Genomic DNA, 17925 nt, shown 5'->3' with positions numbered 1-17925 from the left:
GGCTGAAACCCTCACGTCCTTCAAATTCCCATTCCCTTTGAGGTCCCTCCTTGAGGTGTCGTTTGTCAAACGACGCCCCAAGTTTAATGTCTGTAAGAACAGAAGAGGAAACAGGATGGGAGGTGTGCTGGCTTGGCACTTGGATAAGCGTCCTTCCAAAGCTCAGCTAAAGGGAACCGCCTCCGCGGTGGAAGAGAAACTGGGAGGAGTTCAGGAGGTCACTGGCTAAAGGAATCAGTTTCCCTGATGGCGGTTCAAGCATGCGCGTTGTCTCTACGGCTGGGGCTGTGGATGTCCCTCTTGCTGCCGGTACTGCCGGGGGCGGGGGCGAGAGCTGCTGGAGCGCGGTGGAGCGGGGAGGGTACCACGCCTCACCTCCAGAGCATCTTCCTGGGCCGCTGTGCGGAGTACACCACGCTGCTGAGCCTTGAGCCGGGGTAAGTGCTAAGCCAGAAAGTGAATAGGCAGAAGGGTGAGGTGAGGTCGGGACTTTGGAAAGTCAGGCGGAGGGACTAGCGGGTCTTCAGGCAGGTGATGTGTGTGTAGGTGATTCTTAGGGGCAGGGTCCACTGTGCAGGGGATCTCCAGGTCCAGGAGGACTCTGGTTTCCTCTGTCCTGTGCACACTGTGCTTCCTATTGAAATACTCCCTCCTTTGGATCCGCTTTCTGTGTTGTTATACTATTCTTTTTTTGCGCCAGTTGTTTTTAATTGGGATGCGTCTCAATAAAATAAAGTAAGAGAATAACATACGGAGTCAGGTGGTCCTCATCACCAAGGGTAAGAAAGCATTGCTATAGAACGTGATTTTGAAAGATGTCCCGGACCTCAGGAGTGAGAACTGGCCCCGGAGGACACTCGGTTCATACACAGTACCTCCACAACACACACACACACACACACACACACACACACACACACACACACACGAGAGAGAGAGAGAGAGAGAGAGAGAGAGAGAGAGAGAGAGAGAGAGAGAGAGAGAGAGATCTGAAAACCAGAAGTTGCATAGTTTCTTGAAATTGGGGGTGGGGTAGGGCACTGTATTACTTAGACTGGAGAACTCTGTTTTTCCTCTCTCAGTGGAAGCGCTTCCCAGTGAATCATGGTGCATTTGGGGGTTTCTTTTTATAACTTTCACTGTGTTGTGTGTACAAGTGTGTGTGTGTGTGTGTGTGTGTGTGTGTGTGTGTGTGTGTGTGTGTGTGTGTTGTGTCTGTGCCCAGAGAGGAAGACACTGGGCGTCTGCTCTATCATTTTCTGTCTCCATTGTCTTCTGAATTTAGTCTGGAAGCTAGAGTTAGGCTGGTGTCCCGCAAGCCCCAGTCATCTTCCTGTTTCCACCCCATACAATGCTGGGGTTAGAGGCACAGGCAGCCACATGGGCACAGTGGTGGGTGAAAAACTCAGGTCCTCATGCCTGCAGCACAAGCAGTCTGACCCTCTGAACCACATCTCTGGTTCTGACTGGCACTTTTGCACAGGAACAAAAACTGCACAGCCATCTGGGAGGCCTTCAAGGTGGTGCTGGACAAGGATCCCTGCTCTGTGCTCCCCTCAGACTATGATCTCTTCATTAACCTGTCCAGGCACGCCATTCCTAGGGACAAGGTAAGGACAACTGCCTCAGCTAGGGACAGAAGTGTACTTTTCACGTCTTTGCTGCCTTTTGTTTCCTCCTATCTCATTGTTGGTGAAAAGCAGGAGCATAAGTTAAAATGCTGGCTGATGAACTCAATAAATAACTTACTGGAATCCTTCTGTGTTCCCGGTGCTGCATTAAGGGTTAAGGATCCAACATAAACAACTGCTCTTGTAGCCCTTCCAGTCTACAACGACACTTGGCTACTGAGGACCAGTTGAGACAGTGACCAGGAATGTTGTTCTATATGCAGCGTGAAGACACTGTTTATCCTGGAAGGTGCCAGATGTGCTGTAAAGAATTAGGTGTTTTGAAGCACTGTGCGCTCCAGGAAGGGCATTGCTCAATTGCCTGCCTTCCTAATCAGAGCTGTGGAACAAGGCCTAAGGCTTCTGCTCCTCGTTTTCCACATATAGAAACTGAGGCACAGACAGATGAAATGCCTTAGCGAAGGTTACACATCTAGTGTGGACAGAGCCAGTCTTCAAGCCCTGGTCCTAATCATTCCTAATGCAAGGTTCTTACCAATGGTGCACACATTTTATACCACACGGGAAATATGGCATCATCTAAGCCAGTGGTTCTTAACCTGTGGGACCCCTTTGGCAGACGTCTATCCCCAAAGATATTTACATTATAATTAATAATAGCAGCAAATCAACACTTATGAGGCAGCAATGAAGATAATTTTAGGGTTGGGGTCACTACAGCATGAGGAACTGTATTAAAGGGTTGCGGTGTTAGGGAGGTTGAGAACTACTGATCTACATGGTGTGTTTGCAGTATAGGAAGGGCAGAGGTGACACTCTTCAAACGCGCCATAGCAACAAAGAAAGAGAAAGCAGCAGGCCTGCTTCCACGGGTCCGAATTCCACCGGCGAGGAATAGTTGCTGACTTACCTTGACGAAACTGCAATCAACGTGCTTTCCTTTTATTTTGTATTTTAACTCCTGGTTGTTTCTCACCAGTCACTGTTCTGGGAAAATAACCACCTACTGGTTATGAGCTATGCAGAGAACACCCGCCGCCTTATGCCCCTGTGTGACGTTCTGTATGGCAAGGTTGGAGATTTCTTGAGCTGGTGTCGACAGGAAAATGCCTCTGGTAAGACTTTTGTCTTTGGTGCTTGGTGTTTTCATATATGTTCATCTCATTTAATCTTCCTAAATTCTCTGAGGTAGGTAGCATCTATAGTAATGGATAAGAGCAACAATGGGGAAAAAGGGGTGGTTAGGGGGGTGGAGAGTCGGCTCAGAGGTTAAGAGTACTGACTGCTCCTCCAGAGGTCCTGAGTTCAATTCCTAGCACCCACATGGTGGCTCACAACTATGTGTAATGAGATCCAATGCCCTCTTCTGGTGTGTCTGAAGACAGCTACAGTGTACACATATACATTAAGTAATTTTTTTTTCAAAAAGGAACAACAATGGGTAGACTGTACCTAACCATTGCTGCATGCTGTTACAAGTATTTTAGACACATTAAGTCTATAATCCACAATTATCCACTATGATCCTATCATTAGCCTTATTTGGCAAATGTGGAAACTGAGGCATGGCATGATCAAGGAAGTTGCTTAGGAACATATAGCCAAGAAGCTGTATAGTCTCACAGTCTGATCTCAGAGCCTCTAATTCCAACCCAGCAGGACTCTGCCTTTGGGTCTTTATTTTCCAGAGGGGGGAAACTGAGGCTAAATGAAGGTAAATGTACTACATACATTTTTTTTCAGAATCCATGCCAAATATGGAACTAGCAAATTCTTGAAGTTAATACATCTCCAATATGCAATGCATATGTGTACTTTTCTCCTAGGACTTGATTACCAGTCCTGCCCCACAGCAGAAGACTGTGAAAACAATGCCGTGGATGCCTATTGGAAAAGTGCATCCATGCAGGTAATCCTGGGATGGGTGAGTGAGTGTCGAGCATGTGCGGAATCTGTGAACTGAACCCCAGGCCTTTACCCAATTTCTGTGTATCTTCCTTTCCACCGCAATGAGTACTCTGACTCTTCTCTACTCCACAAAGTTGTGAGGGTTTACGAGGAAAAATACTTACAGCAGTGGCTGGTGCAGAAAGAAATAGGCAGTGTTAACATACCTACTGCACCACGGCCATGTTTAGTGGTTCAAAGCCATGTTAATTCTTAGTGCTGTGGAAAATTGGAGTAACCTCAATTTTACAGGGGAGTCTGGGAAACCGGAGACTTCACTGTGGGTGTCAGAAGTGTCCACAGATTAGCATCAATGGGAGAAGAGTCGATAGGCTACCGTGAATCTGGAGCCACAGAAACGGTCCCTAGGCACGTCTGTCTGTGTCTCTGACAGTATTGTCCCCAGAGTTCATGCAAGCTGTCAGTGACTATAAAATGACATTGTTTGTAGCTTACAGTCTCTGCTTGGAGCATTGGAATAAAGATTAGAAACAAGGACGGTTAAGACCTTAGCTCAGTGCTGATGGTTAAATGTTGATTGTGCTGATCAAGAAGCAGGTAGAGGACGGGGGACTTCTACCCCGCCCCTTTCAGAGGTAAGTTGTCTTTGCCTCCCCTTGTCTACTTTGCTCTCCAGGAGTTCAATGGGGCCGCTGATAGGGTAAAGGACTTTGATCAAACCTTCCACCAGGGCCATGCAAAGGACTTCCTGTAAGCATAAGACCTCATACTGAGGACTGTGTACTCCAGCCAGCTCCCATGGGAGCAATGTTTGTTCCCACTTTCGGAGAGAGGGCATCATCTGAAATACAGGCTCCCGTTAGCTGTCAAACACTGTTACTGAAGACTGGAAAAATTAACACCTCTAAAGAGGGGTCATATCAACACTATCTGTAAAAGAACTGCGACACAGGTCGCTAGGAATCTTCCTGACTTTAAGGAGTGTTCCTCACCTGGGTGCTATTATGGGAAAATAATATCAATGCCTCCAATCTTTAAACCCTTATAGTATACTAGACAGTTGAAGCAAAAGCAAAGCTAATACAGTATAGCAACAAGAGGCCTTGAACCTTTTAAGTAATCAAACATATTGTTGTTATTATTATTATTTGTGGTGCTGGGGGTAAAAGTCAGTTTCTCTATTGCACATACCAAGCAAGGTCCTACCATGAGCTACATCTCCCAGGCTGAAATGTTAGGAGTTTAAATGTTCATTTTTACAGCAATCCTCTGAGGTAACTGTTAAGACTTGGAAAGTTAATTCCTGAGGTCAAAAAAGATTGCCCTAAGGTCAAGATTGTAATAAGTAGGTGAACCAAGATTCTAAAACAGATCTTTTAGTTCCAGAGACTGGATTTTTAACCAATTCTTTCTACAGCTCTGGTCCATGTCCCTGCCAGCGGGGACCCAGTTATTCAGGGTCCCGAAGAGGCTTTCTACCTGTGGGCCAAAATGGGGGTGAAGAGAAGAAGGAGACCAAGCAAAAGTTCTGTTGTCAAGGTCTCGTTTATTGGGATGAACGTTACAGCTTTTAAGGCTTTCAGGTAGGGGGAGTGACCTTTGTGAAACATGAAGGAGGGGGAGATGAGGGTATAGGCAGTGATAGCTGGAGGCAAAGAAGTCAGGCGATGAGGTCAGGTGGTGGAGACACCGGGTGTAAACTGAGGAGATAACTGGTATCTGTTCAAGCTGAGGCATCCCTTGAATGTTATCTTCCAGTGCTATAAATTCATGGGAGAGGCTTTCATTCAACAATCTTAAGACTTATGGCAGTCATCTTAGGGGTGAGTCTCTGTGGCCAAACAGCCCAGAGTCACCTAGCCACTTTGAGGCAAGCAGTTCAAAAAGCGGCTAGGCCCAAATCCAATATGGCTCCATGCAGGTCCACATATACCCAGGCAATGTCAGTGCAACCACTGGGTAGAGAATGGCAAGTTACAGAAAGACAAATGAGATTCCCCCATATTCCTGCCATCAAAATGCTACCCCCTCAACACAGAGGTTGTCAGACTCCAGTAACTGAAGACTTAAAATATTTTTAGTACTGGGGGAAACAGCAGGAGAAAAAATGGCTCAAAATGTATCTCTGCTTTGGAGTACCTGGTGTCAGGTGTCGTGTCCTTAGTGAGTAAACCTGTCCTGTGAAGCCCAAAGACAAGAAGTCAACACCAACGACCCTGAAAACAAGACCACCTAGATATCCGCTTATTAATTTGTTTGTTTCTTTAATGATACCAAAGACTGAACTCCAGGCCTCCTGCCTGGGCCATACCCCCAGTGTCACTCAATTACATTGTAGCGAAGCTCATCTTCTGTCCATCTAATCTCGCAGTCTGTTCTGAAAGTAAGCACGTCCTATGACAGCGCAGGTCCTTTGTGGCTTCATTCCAGGGCAGGTTAGTAATTCAGGCTTCAGTGCTATGTCGGTACCTAGTGGGAACTGTGTACCATTTCCTGGCTGTTTCAAGCTGGGTGAGCATGTTTTGGTCTGGTTAGCCATGCTTGTGGTGGGACTTCATGCTGTGTACCGGGGCCATCTGCACCTGTGGTTTGCACTCTGCTTTGGACAGTTAGTTTACATGAGACATCTATGGGCCAATGGGCTGTGAGTGGGAGTGCCATGTGTGACTTGTAGGCCAAGTCACTGCTCCTTCTCCCTTTCTGGCGGTTAACAGCTTAGCAGGTGTGGAGGCTTCCTCATACTGAGAACTCAAAACGCCAAACCACCAGGGACCTGTGGTGAATGTTCAGTGGGAGACGCCACTGCAATGTCAAGGCTATTTGTCACATGAGTCTAGCCTAGTTTATTCTAGCAGACATGTTGGTGTGTATCCTGTATCATGTCTTCAGATTACCTGACATGGAATTACCGAGTCTATGGATAGGGAACTTTAAGTGTGATTTGCTTCTCTGAATAAACCAGTCTGCATCTCTACTAGACACATGGAATACTAAGTTTTCCTCTGTTGAAAATCATCAGCTAAAAAGTAGCTGCTTTTAAGACACACACACACACACACACACACACACACACACACACACACACACACGCACACAAATGATGTGCCTTCATTTGCTCAAAAATGTCTTTCTACTTGGCAGTATTCAAGAGACAGTTCAGGAGTGATCAACGTCATGCTGAATGGCTCGGAGCCAAAAGGAGCCTATCCCACGAAAGGGTAAGAACGCCAGAGGACACCACAGATGGCACTAAACTAAAGGCTAGGGAAGCATCTCACACCCACTCTGATGCCTGCTTTTGTACACTGAGGTAAAGTAAAAGTAAAATAGTTGAATGATGTGTGATCAGAGCCATGTCTATACAATTAAACCAATAAGAGCAGACCAATACACGAGCAAGTCTCGTGGTTAGAGGAGCTGCTGGGGAGATAGGTCAGTTGGTAGCACGAGAACCTCTGTTTGATCCCTAGAACCCAAGTGAAATATATGGGAGTGGTGGCTCATTTGTAATCCAAGAGCTGGGATGGCAGAGACAAGTGGATGTCTGGGGCTCACTATTCCAGCCAGCCTAGCCTATTGGCCAGTTCCAGGCCACTGTGAGATACTAGACAGCGTCCAATTTTGTTATCTGGCTTATATACTCTCATACACACATAAATGTGCACCTTCATACACATAAACACGTGCACGCACACACAGTGTAAAAGGAACCCTAGAAACTCTTTTCAGGGGAGACAGGATCTCTCTGAATAGCCCCAACTGTTCTGGAATTCATTATGTAGACCAGAGCGGTCTTAAACTCAGAGATCTACCTGCCTCTTCTTCCCAAGTACTGAGTTTAAAGGCATGAGCCACCACAACTGGCTTCCCTGGAAACTTTTCAAAACTTTAACGTATAAATAAACTAATGGCCAAAATGGATTAGTTCTTATACTGTGTTAAGACTTGAAGAAATGTTCTCCTGGGCTGAAGACAGGGCTCCATGTCAGACATTGCCTAGCATGACGACAATACAGACTCAATATCATGGAAGAATGGATAATAAATATCCTCCCTGTGTCTCCCAGGTTTTTTGCAGATTTTGAAATCCCATACTTGCAAAAGGATAAAATCACAAGAATTGAGATCTGGGTCATGCATGAAGTTGGGGGACCCCATGTGTAAGTTTTGGGATGTGGGGAGGTAGCTGTGAGGTCTTGCTTTGCTTGGATATGATCTGATCATGGCCTCTTTGCTCTTAGCTTTAGAGACCTGTCTGCCTTCTGATTCTAATGTGGCTGGTAGAGAAGGACAATAGGTGGGAATGCCAGTGCGCTCCTAGCCTGACACCATGCTGATTTTTGTGGCATGAGAGCTATGGATAAACGAGGTGTTTTTGTTGTTGTTGTTGTTTTTTTTTAACACATTTCTGAGGGTCAAAGTCAGTTTCTCTTTCTCATCACTTAAAGGCTCAATACCCTCACCAAAGTTTTCAAAATCAGCCCAGTGCTCTACGCTGTAGCCTGTGTTCTCTGTGGAGCAACCACTTCTGCAAGTAGGTGCTGGCTAATTGGTGAGGACCAAGGCTTCAAAGAACTACAGCTTCTCAAGAACACCTTGGGTTTCTATACAAGCAAGGGTGGAGCTCTTCTCTTTCATGAGTGAACACCACTGCCGAGGAGACTAAAGACCCCCTAAGCCTCCTCCAGCTTGCTTTGCTCATGGTTTTCAAACAGTTCTACCCTGTGCCTTAATTTGGCCAAATTAAAACGTTAAACCCATTTTGTCCAGAAGTTTGGCAATAGAACCAGTTTGTTTCAAGCTAAGCAGCCTTGAGGAGAGCTGTGTCCTGTCCCACAAAGCCTTGATGCTGCATGCAGACGAACATTGCCAAACCCAAAGATGCATGTGCCACAGAATATGTATATGGAGAGAACCTTAAAAAATTCCTTTTCAGATATGTAGTGTGGCCTAAGTCTCCCCTCATGATGGCTTTCCCCGCTGTTGGGTAACAGAGTGCAACGATGTTAGAAACTGTTTATTATATAAGTTTTATGGAAATCTTCATTTTTTTCTTCCTAGAAAACAAACTACACTTATTGTTGCATGAAAATCAATATACTTTGGTGATTTTTTTTTTGGGTAAAGTTTCTCTTTTTCTACTGGTTATGCTGTCATATCTATTAGATTTTGTTCTTTGACCCTACATTTAGGAGATGTCATTTTAACACCTCAGCTCCTCATTTCTGTGTCAGGAGGGATCCAAAAGTGGACACCTACTTGTCATAGGCAAGCCCCAGGATAAAGTTGCTTGCAGGTTTTGAGCTAACTTGTGTGCACTTGGAGTTCTCCGATTCTAAAGAAAGCTCAGAGCTAATGAATTGTGTCACGGCAGGGATTATGTTTGGGTAATCAGATTGCAGCTGCCCTTGCCACAAGAAAGCAAGGGTAAAGTGAGAGCTGTGTCAATCTGCCTTCCTGATAATGGTCTTACTAAGTATACGGATCTTACAGCATCCTGGGACAAGCATCAGCTGCACACAGTGACATGTATTTAAACAAAACATGCAGTCTGCGAACTGTCAGTAATGTGGTAGCTGCCATTTATCCAGCATAGCTTTAACTGACTCTACGGAGGCCATAAAAGAAGCCTTTCCTTGCTTTCCTTGGCCCCGTGTCCAGCTGGAGGCTTGTGCCGTTGCCGACTCATGAATAAGCCTGGCCCAGAGAAGGGCAACAGAGACGGGCATCAGCCCACATTCTGAGAAAAGTTCTAAAAAAAAATGGCCTCACTCAGTACTCTGTCCTCTTCATTCCTATATCACCTAGAACTCAGTTTCTATGGCAACATCTTCCAGCTGCTTATTGGCTCACTGAACATGCACTCCCAACCAGCTTTATGATGGAGAGACTGCTTACATTCCCATCCCACAGAGACTCAGCAGGACTGTGTCATGGCCAAGCTCACAGTACTGTGTCTGTCACTGGATGCCTTTAGAAACCCTCCCAGGATTTCTAGTTGTGGGCACTGGGAGAGTGAGACTTCTATTGGTGGGAGTCAGGGAAATGGGTATGCTTGATATATGTGACTTTGCTGCCATGGACTTGCAGTTGTTATTATGGTTCCCAAGGTATCAGAGACGTCATGCCAGAGAAGCTGGGTGCTTTCTCTAGATAAAAAAATAAAACTTTTTTTAGGAAAAAAATCATATGCTGAGGTTGCTAAGAGAGAAGAAGCTATCTGCAAAATTCTGAGCCTCAAACTGAATTTCAAATTTTGGTTCAAGAAAGCCTACCTTTAGGAGTTTATACTGGGTTTGCTGAAACAGAACATTAATGTGTACAAAATGAAATTTCAACCAATTTTGTTATAGTTTAAGTGATAATGAAATGTAAGAATCAACTTAGGTCTTCAAAACAGGGGCTTTGCTATGTGAGATTTGATCCGTTTGTGTAAAGGAGACAATGCAGGGCATATATGCAAACATAATTATATAGAGACACAAATCTATGCATACATACATACATAAATACACAGTTTAAAAATAATGACATAGTACATATACTTATATATGCACAATATATACTTGTATGTAGAGCTTAAAATGTGCCATATATGTATGCATACTTATATGTATGCATGTGTATATATTATACATGCAGCATTTATAAACAACGGTATATGTTTATGTGTGTCCACATACAGACAGATGTGGGCCAGAGCGCACACATACGCTGGATAGTGTGCAATGGTATACACGCAAAGCCTCTAAACTTGCATACAGCAGCACCTCCACTCTTGGGTGTGATTCTAAAGCCTAGTGGAAGATTGGTATTTTAGGTATACTATTTCTTCCTGTTGGTACAACCTGTGATGAAGTTTCTTTTATAAATTGGGCACAGTAAGAAACAACAACAACAAGTAATAAAATAGAATAGCAATATTATACTATAATAAAAAAGATTGCGATCTAACTTTAAAATATCCCACGGTATTCTATTCATGCCTCCATGCCAGGCTGAAGTGAAGAGAGATGATGTGTGGGCTCACTGTGGGCGGAACTTCGCTGCTGCACACTATGACTGCGAGCCCAGCACAATTTCCTTTTTCTTCGGCAGAACTTCATAGATGAATTTTCTTTTATAGGTTTAGTAACCACAGCTGAGCCTATAAAAGGCTTACCAAGTCAAGAATTTTTACCTAGAAAAAGATCACAGCTTCTCCAGCTTATCAAAATGGCCATCACAACTGCCCTGGTGTTTTGAGAACATGACAATCCATCCGGCATCCAAGATGGTGACTTAGTGACCCATAGGCAGGTGGCATACAGTGTGGCTATGCTGGACCAACGTGTGATGCTTCTCCTGGTGAGACAGAGTGAGGCAGCAAGAGATTTTCTCGTGCCAATCAAAATGGAGAGCAATTTAAAACTTCTGAACTATTTTGTTTATGGAATTTTCTTCTTAGTATTTTCAGGCAAACATTGACTAGCTAACTGAATTGTGGGTATGTGGGGGGGTTAATACTGTCTAGAAACTTTTAGCAGTGATTATCTCTATAGTTGAGACTTTTTTGCTGATTTGCATTCTCTAAACAAACTTTGTATGCTGTTGTTATTTGAAGCTTTTACTATAGGTTGAGAAGATTCACCCCCTGGGGACCATCGCAAATGTTTGCTGCGGGGCAGTCATGGCTACACGTGGTGCGAGCGGCGCCATCCCTGTCCTCATGTGCTTCTTTCCTGTTGATGGGTCTCCAGCGAAGGCTCGGCTTTCCAGTGTTCCCCCTAAGGGAAGAACATTAGGGGTGGCTAACATTAGGTGGTTCTTTGGTTAACTCTGAAACAGCTTCTTCTACCTTTTCCTCCTTCCCTAGTCTGTTTATTTAAAAACTATGCCCTTCTGTGTTTTAGGGAATCCTGCGGCGAAGGCAGTGTTAAGATCCTGGAAGACAGACTGGAGGCCTTGGGGTTCCAGCACAGCTGTATCAATGACTACCCGTAGGTGGCGCTATGTGTAACGACTTTGAAGGGTTAGAGCGATTCAAAGGGTTGGTTTGGGCCACGGCTGATGATTTTTGGGTCGCCTACTGGGGGTGTGGGCAGGGAGAACCTTCCTGAGTCTATTTTAAGGACAGCTGGAGGATACTAAAAGCGGAAGTTTATCACGTATCTACGTCTGCTTTCTCCCTTCAACTTTGGTGAGGGAGACTGGGAACCATGGGCTGTGGTTCCCATATCTTTAAACCACAGTACAAAAGATACTGAGCTGGGCATTTGTTTGACAGATGGGTCTTAACCATAGACACTAGGAAAAAAATCGTATCAGCCACTGTCTATTGAGACACTGTGACCCACACTTTATATGCTGCGACTTGTGTGTCATCAAGGGATGACAGGTATTAATTAGCAAACACTGGCTCTAAGCCTGGGGTGGTCATAATCCTCTTTTAGACCCAGATTTCCTGTCTCTGCTCCTCTCTAACTCCCCCGAATCCCCTGACCCCTTTTCAAGACAGGGTTTCTCTGTATTGTCTTGGCTGTTCTTGAACTCAGAGATCCACTTGCCTATGTCACCTAAACATTGGGATTAATGCCGCATGCTGTCACCAGCATTTCAGCTTGTAAGTGTGCAAGCCTAGTAGGCTTTCAGTTCAACCCTAGAAGGCTTTCTTAGACACTAATGGATGTGTCTGGGTGGAACAGCATGGAGTATTCTTGCCCAGCACCGTAATGTTGCTGCCTTCTGCCTTCCTGAAGCTCTGTGGGCCGCACCATTCTCCCAAATGATCAAAGCCTCAGGACCTGTGGGTGACATCGGCCCTGTTCCAGGCCTCCTTGACTCTCACCTGCACTCCTTTACTTATGGCTGCTCGTGCTGACAAAAATGCAAAGCCAAGTGCCATCTACCATCCACTTCAGAAGCGAAACTAAGCACATGCACTCTCCTGACATCTAACCTGTATACAGAAAAACGTGTACATTTACCTACCCAGCTTGATGATGAGGTCCAATGCGCAGCCGCTCTGAGATATGAAGTAGAAGTACATGACCAGTACCCAGGTATCCCGAAAGTCCCTGCTGGGCAGAGCGGGCTGCTCCTGTGGTGTCACTGGCTAGATTTGTAGCATCATGGGTTAGTTTGTCTGTCTTTAGACTGTAAATATTCTCTGTAGATGAGTCATGAGGTTTAATAACTGGCTCATGGCCAGTACTCAGGATCAGAGTTGAATTTTGAACTCAATTTTGTGTAGTCTTGAAGCAAATATCCCCCAGCACCTCCTACTGTGTTAAAACACCAGGTATTAGAAATACTTCTAAATGGACAATTCTTACTGTCTTATAGCTCGATGATGAAGTCAGTTGTAACTACAGATTTCAGAATTACCACTATTTTTCTCTGGCCCAAGAACTCTCTAGAGAGGCTCTTTCTTTAATTGCTACATGCTGTAGCAGTCAGGCCAGACCCCAAGTCCCTTCCCTCATCATAGCTGTCCTGGGTCCTGGCCTATTTCCCTCCTCCCTTGTGTGGTGTCCACTTTATCTGGCTGCTGGTTCTGGGGCTCCAAAACTCATCCAGCTTCTGCTCATTCCTGTTGTGTGTCGTGACTTTACTATTACTCCTGGGTAGCAAAGAAGCAAAGACTAAAAAAGCGAAGGCCAACCCAAATGTAGGTAAGACTCCCCTGATGCTCAGAGCTCAGTGGAATGGCCTTTTGTCTTGTGTCACCCAGAGTTCACATTAGGTTCTTTGTGACACTGGTGGAGCCTTATCTCTACACAGACTCTTTTGGGATTCTTCTAGCACCATATTGGATCAGATTCCATAAAATCCAAAGTCTGCCTTGGGCAAAAGATGATAACAACCAAATTTATTTCTTTTTGAATATGTTTGGACAGATTGCATCTGTTGTCCCAAACACTCAGGAGGCCAGGGCGGTAGCATCATTAGAGCCCAGCCATTCAAGAGCAGCCTAGGCATTCTAGTGCTGTCTGTAAAAACCAGTAAAATGTATATATGCAGACTAGACTTCACTGAAGGCAGGTGAATCTAAGCAGGGACTACAGACCATGCAGTGTGTGTCTGTGTAACTGTTCCACGTCTCCGTATTCTTTCCAATCATCTGGTCGTATAGATGTTGTCTTAGCCTGCCTTGTAATTCATGCCTTGTGTGTCACTGACACCTGCCCCTGCTTCTGCTGCTGCTTTCCTTCCCTCCTGGTTGCCTTGGAGCTTCACATCTTCTGCCTTGACTATACTAGGCATTGAGCATTCTCATCTGAGCCATGGCTCATATGCTTTAGGCTCAACCTTCTGCCCAAAGCACATATCAAAGAGGTTTTCCCAAGAAAGTAGGATGTACATGCAGAAAGGATTTGGATTAGCCTACTACTTTCAAGGTTAGCCCTCTAACTCACAATTGTTACAACGTGAGGAAATCATTGGAGTCGGTTTTATCTGCAGCAAATTGTGGTTGAAAATAGGGTCAATTTCATTGGATGGTTGAAGGGTGAACATGATCTATATATAACACACAGACACAATTTGTGGTATAGAGTAAGTTCTTTATAAATGCTAGCTGTTGTGAGAAGGGTGCTGAGACAGGGCATGCTGGGTAGCTCTGACTCTCTTGGAACTCCATGTAGACGTGCTGGCCTCAAACTTACAGAGATCCGCTTGCCTCTGGCTCCCCGTCTAGTGCTGGGATTAAAGGTGCGAGCCACCACTCCCAGCCTAGCTGATACTGTTTATAAAGGAGGGGATTGTGGGATCTTCAAAGTTTGTGTTTCCAGCACTTTGCAGACACATCATAAACGTTTGACTCGAGGGAGTTCTTTGGATGATCTCCTAAGTACAGTTTCTCTTCTGTAGGCCGGTGAAGTTCTTAATGTGTGTGGACCACAGCACTCACCCCGACTGTGCCATGAACTCGTAAGTAAATGGCTTAAATCAGAACGCAGGTGAACTGCAGTCTGATTGTCCATCCTTGCCCTAAATAACTCAGGCCAGAGCAGGGTACTTCTGCACTGCAGCCTCTCAGTCTCTGAGTTAAATTGCCGCGGCCACAGACATCGGCAAGCTGAGCTAACTCCTCCCAGGTGGCCCAACACCATCTCCCACCTGGCACACTAAAGCAGACATTGTAGCAGTGGGGCCACAGGGGGACCTTGGACCTTTTCCTTCTTAATGCTGATTTACTCTTTTGAAAAGTTAGTAAACAAGCTAGAAACAAAATTTGCAATTATAAAAAGGGTCAGGACAAACACTGTTTTTTCCTTATTCTTATACGATCTAGTTTTTTTTCTTTTACTCATAGTAGGTAGACCACCATTTCTAGACTCTTGTGCGTCCTTGGAGAGGAAGATATTCCCGTCACAACACATGTCATATACACACATGCACACACATAACAGATCTCTCATCTCAGTTATAATAAATGATAAAATAGATAAGTTCCTGGGATTTATTTTTTCACTTAACAGTATGTCTTAGAGATGTTTCTATACTTTCCTAAGGTATTTTAGGGCGAGAGATATGTCTCAGTAGTTACCAGCACTGGCTGCAGTCCCAGAGGACCTGGGGTTGAGTCCCTACATCCACATGGTGGCTCATAACCATCTTTGACTCTGAAATATGTCAAACCAACATGTCTAGCAGAGACCCAGAATATAGTGCAAAGAGTAACGAAGCTGTGTGTTGTGTTTCTCTTGTGGATGGAAACGGGGGCAGATTGCAGAAATGGGTCTGAGGAGAACAAACCATGGATCATAACTTCTAGGAAGGCAAAAGCACAAGGAAGACCCTTGTTATTTCTTGCATTTTGCTCTGATGTATTTTGTTGAAAATAAATAAAATATATCTGGATATTAGTCAGTTAATCATCTTAAGGCAAAAAAAAGTGGGAGGAATTAATTTTGAACAATTCAAATATGAACATAAACTGAATCAGGGATGCAACTATAGTAAATGTCCAGCAGAGGGCGCCATTGGCTAAAAAGAAAGGGTTTCAGCGTCCTAAGGAAGTTGTTGGTAAGGGACACGGCCAGTAACTAGTCCAGAGCAATGGGATTTGATTCTGAACCAATAAGATAGTTTTATAATTTTAAAAATTCAGCTTTTGTTTGGTTGAGCTGAAATCAGTAATTTCTGTTTCAAAAACTCAAAAGGTCAGACCTTATTTAGTTTAAATGGGATTTGGCCAGGCCTTTGCTCAGAGTTTTAAAGTCAGAGCAGGATTTTCTTAAGCAGTTAAACTCTGATAATACACTATTCAGCACCAATAAGGAACTTGGCTAACACTCTGGAACATTGTACAATAAGAATGCATATACGAGGAAACATGAATTGACCCTGTGTACCAGCATGAACTACGTCCAAGAGGTAGTGTCAGGCTAAGGAAGCAAATTGCATTCTGTGTGCTTACATAAAGAGGTGTGTGCACATGTGTGTGTGTGTGTGTGTGTGTGTGTGTGCTGTCTTTCTTGAAAAGGCAACTGAAATTATTAGCCGCAGTTTTCTGGGAATATAGAAATTAAGAATTTTTACATTCACTTTATAAGCTTTAAGTTCTATCTATGTAGCGTGCTTGTGTGATTTTGTCACACACCAGTGTTGTCTCTGTCTCCCTTATTCTTTTCAGAGCCTCAGCGTCTATGTGGAGGGAGAGCCCAGCTCTTCATGCAATAGGAGACATCAGCCTCATCATCTCTCTCTTAGTGGCTTTGGCTTCAAGTTCTCAAGCATGACTAGAAAATCACCACAGCGTTCTAACAGAAGCCAGTCTTGCGGCTTCCCTTGAGCAGTCCACTGTTCTGTGTAAACTGAGAAAGCCCACCGTCTCAAGACAGTTCCTTCTAGGAAAACAGTGTACCCAGGCGGTAATCCAATTATATTTGCATTCGTGATTCGAGAAACGAGGCATTTATCTAGTCCTGCTTGGCAGGCAGAAGTTGCTACTGGGGAGTTAAAGCTATTCTTTCTTCTTTGATAATGATACAGAGTACTGAGCCCTGGAGTGTGGTATAATCTTTTATAATTAAGTGTATTTTTGTAAGTATCTGTATTTTATATTTTCTGTATTTTCTTGTGTTTCAAAAGATACAATTTATGCTTGTCAAGAGTTTCCATTACATGTACCGTATATAAAGGTATACAAATACAGATATTGTGCAAAGACGTATATATAAAGATGTCTATTTGATGGCTACTTATGGTAAGAGAACTACCCAGAATGTCAAGAGCACACACAAACACACACATATTTGGAACTGCTCCCTAAGGTTTTGTACACCCCGAGGATGGAATGTTCGTTTAACAAGTAAGTCATGTGTATCGCCTGACTGGCGGACAGTTAAGTCAACTGTGGTGCATTCTGTACTGGGAAATTCTGCTCAGCGATCAAAAGGAACTGGTCTTGATGGATATAATCTTACGAATGGAAGTTCCAGGGCATGGTGCTATGGGGAAGAAGCCTGACCAAACGGCTACACACTGCAGATAAAGATAGAGTTCTGATAAAGACAAAGCTATGGGGAAAGAGAGGTGCAGTGGATTCCAGGATGGGAAGGCGGGGTGCATGAGGCATGGGGGAGGGGCTGATAAAGGAGCAGCAAGAAGGACCAAGATGGCGTCTCATGTAAACCTCTCAAATCTCTCAGAGCTGTGCACCAGAAGGAGTAAATCTCACAGGATGTAAATTTAACATCTTTGTCTTCAGTAAACTAAACCTTTAATCACATAAGAAAATGGCAATATTCAAGAGAAGGGATATAAAACTACTCGTAATATCATGCAAGTATTATGAAATATTATATGAGTGTAAGAAATCCTATCATAAGTGTGTGTTTGTATCACATGCATACACTGTAAATAAATGAAAGAAAATGACCCCAAGGACAGTGAGGTTCTCTCTGGATAGTGACCTCACAGATATTCTATTTTTCATCTTTGGCTTCTTAATATTTTCCGCTTTTTTACAGTATATTAAAGAAAAAAAAAGGGAAAGGCACATGCCCTATGTGTGCAGAAAGTTGGTCTAATGAAGACCATTTCCAGAAGACACTAAGCCAAAAATAGTCTTGTTACAGATACATCTGTTCTCCACCTGTAGCAAGCAGGCATGAGAGGTCCCTGATGCTGGAGTGGGGGTTGGGCATGGGGGTCAGGGATAGGAGAAGGGGGATGGGGTTGGGGTGGAGGTATCACATAGCTCCTAGAACATCAGGGGCTCTCCTGACTGTCTCAGCGGCTGAATCCTCTCTGGAGACTCTTGAGAACTGCCCTGGCATCCAGTCCTACAGTCCCATGCCCCACCCTGCAGCACTGAGTTCAAATCGTCCCTTATTGCCACCATCTCTTGATCCCAGTGAGACCCGCAATCAGTGCTGATGTTTAACTCCTGTGGCCT

At 44.4% G+C, this 17925-nt stretch overlaps 1 protein-coding gene across 6 annotated transcripts; it reads left to right on the top strand.

The window, feature by feature from the left end:
* Nucleotides 1-205: 205 nt before the first annotated feature.
* Nucleotides 206-16698, top strand: Bst1 (bone marrow stromal cell antigen 1). Of its 6 annotated transcripts, NM_030848.2 has the most exons (9): nt 230-437; nt 1484-1610; nt 2611-2746; nt 3458-3540; nt 6681-6757; nt 7607-7699; nt 11432-11518; nt 14391-14450; nt 16159-16697. In NM_030848.2, the coding sequence occupies exons 1-9, from the start codon at nt 247-249 to the stop codon at nt 16262-16264; spliced, it is 960 nt and encodes a 319-aa protein (NP_110475.1). In that variant the 5' UTR covers nt 230-246; the 3' UTR covers nt 16265-16697. The 6 variants fall into 6 exon arrangements, 4 of the variants coding, with proteins under 4 accessions (XP_038948409.1, XP_038948411.1, XP_038948410.1 ...); XM_039092481.2 differs by lacking the exons at nt 14391-14450; nt 16159-16697 and adding an exon at nt 11143-11339 and having other exon boundaries at nt 206-437; nt 11432-11509; XM_039092482.2 differs by lacking the exon at nt 7607-7699 and having other exon boundaries at nt 211-437; nt 16159-16698.
* Nucleotides 16699-17925: the final 1227 nt, after the last annotated feature.

The sequence above is a fragment of the Rattus norvegicus genome, chromosome 14 (assembly GCF_036323735.1).
Source record: "Rattus norvegicus strain BN/NHsdMcwi chromosome 14, GRCr8, whole genome shotgun sequence".
Taxonomy (NCBI): Eukaryota; Metazoa; Chordata; class Mammalia; order Rodentia; family Muridae; genus Rattus; species Rattus norvegicus.
This window is presented reverse-complemented; position numbering and strand designations above follow the sequence as displayed.

What these genes read in the sequence shown, in the direction of transcription:
- Bst1 (NM_030848.2), top strand. Translation starts at nt 247, where the DNA reads ATGGCGGTTCAAGCATGCGCGTTGTCTCTACGGCTGGGGCTGTGGATG. An exon ending in ACGCCATTCCTAGGGACAAG is followed by an intron (nt 1,611 to 2,610) that starts GTAAGGACAACT and finishes GTTTCTCACCAG; the next exon opens with TCACTGTTCTGGGAAAATAA. An exon ending in TCGACAGGAAAATGCCTCTG is followed by an intron (nt 2,747 to 3,457) that starts GTAAGACTTTTG and finishes CTTTTCTCCTAG; the next exon opens with GACTTGATTACCAGTCCTGC.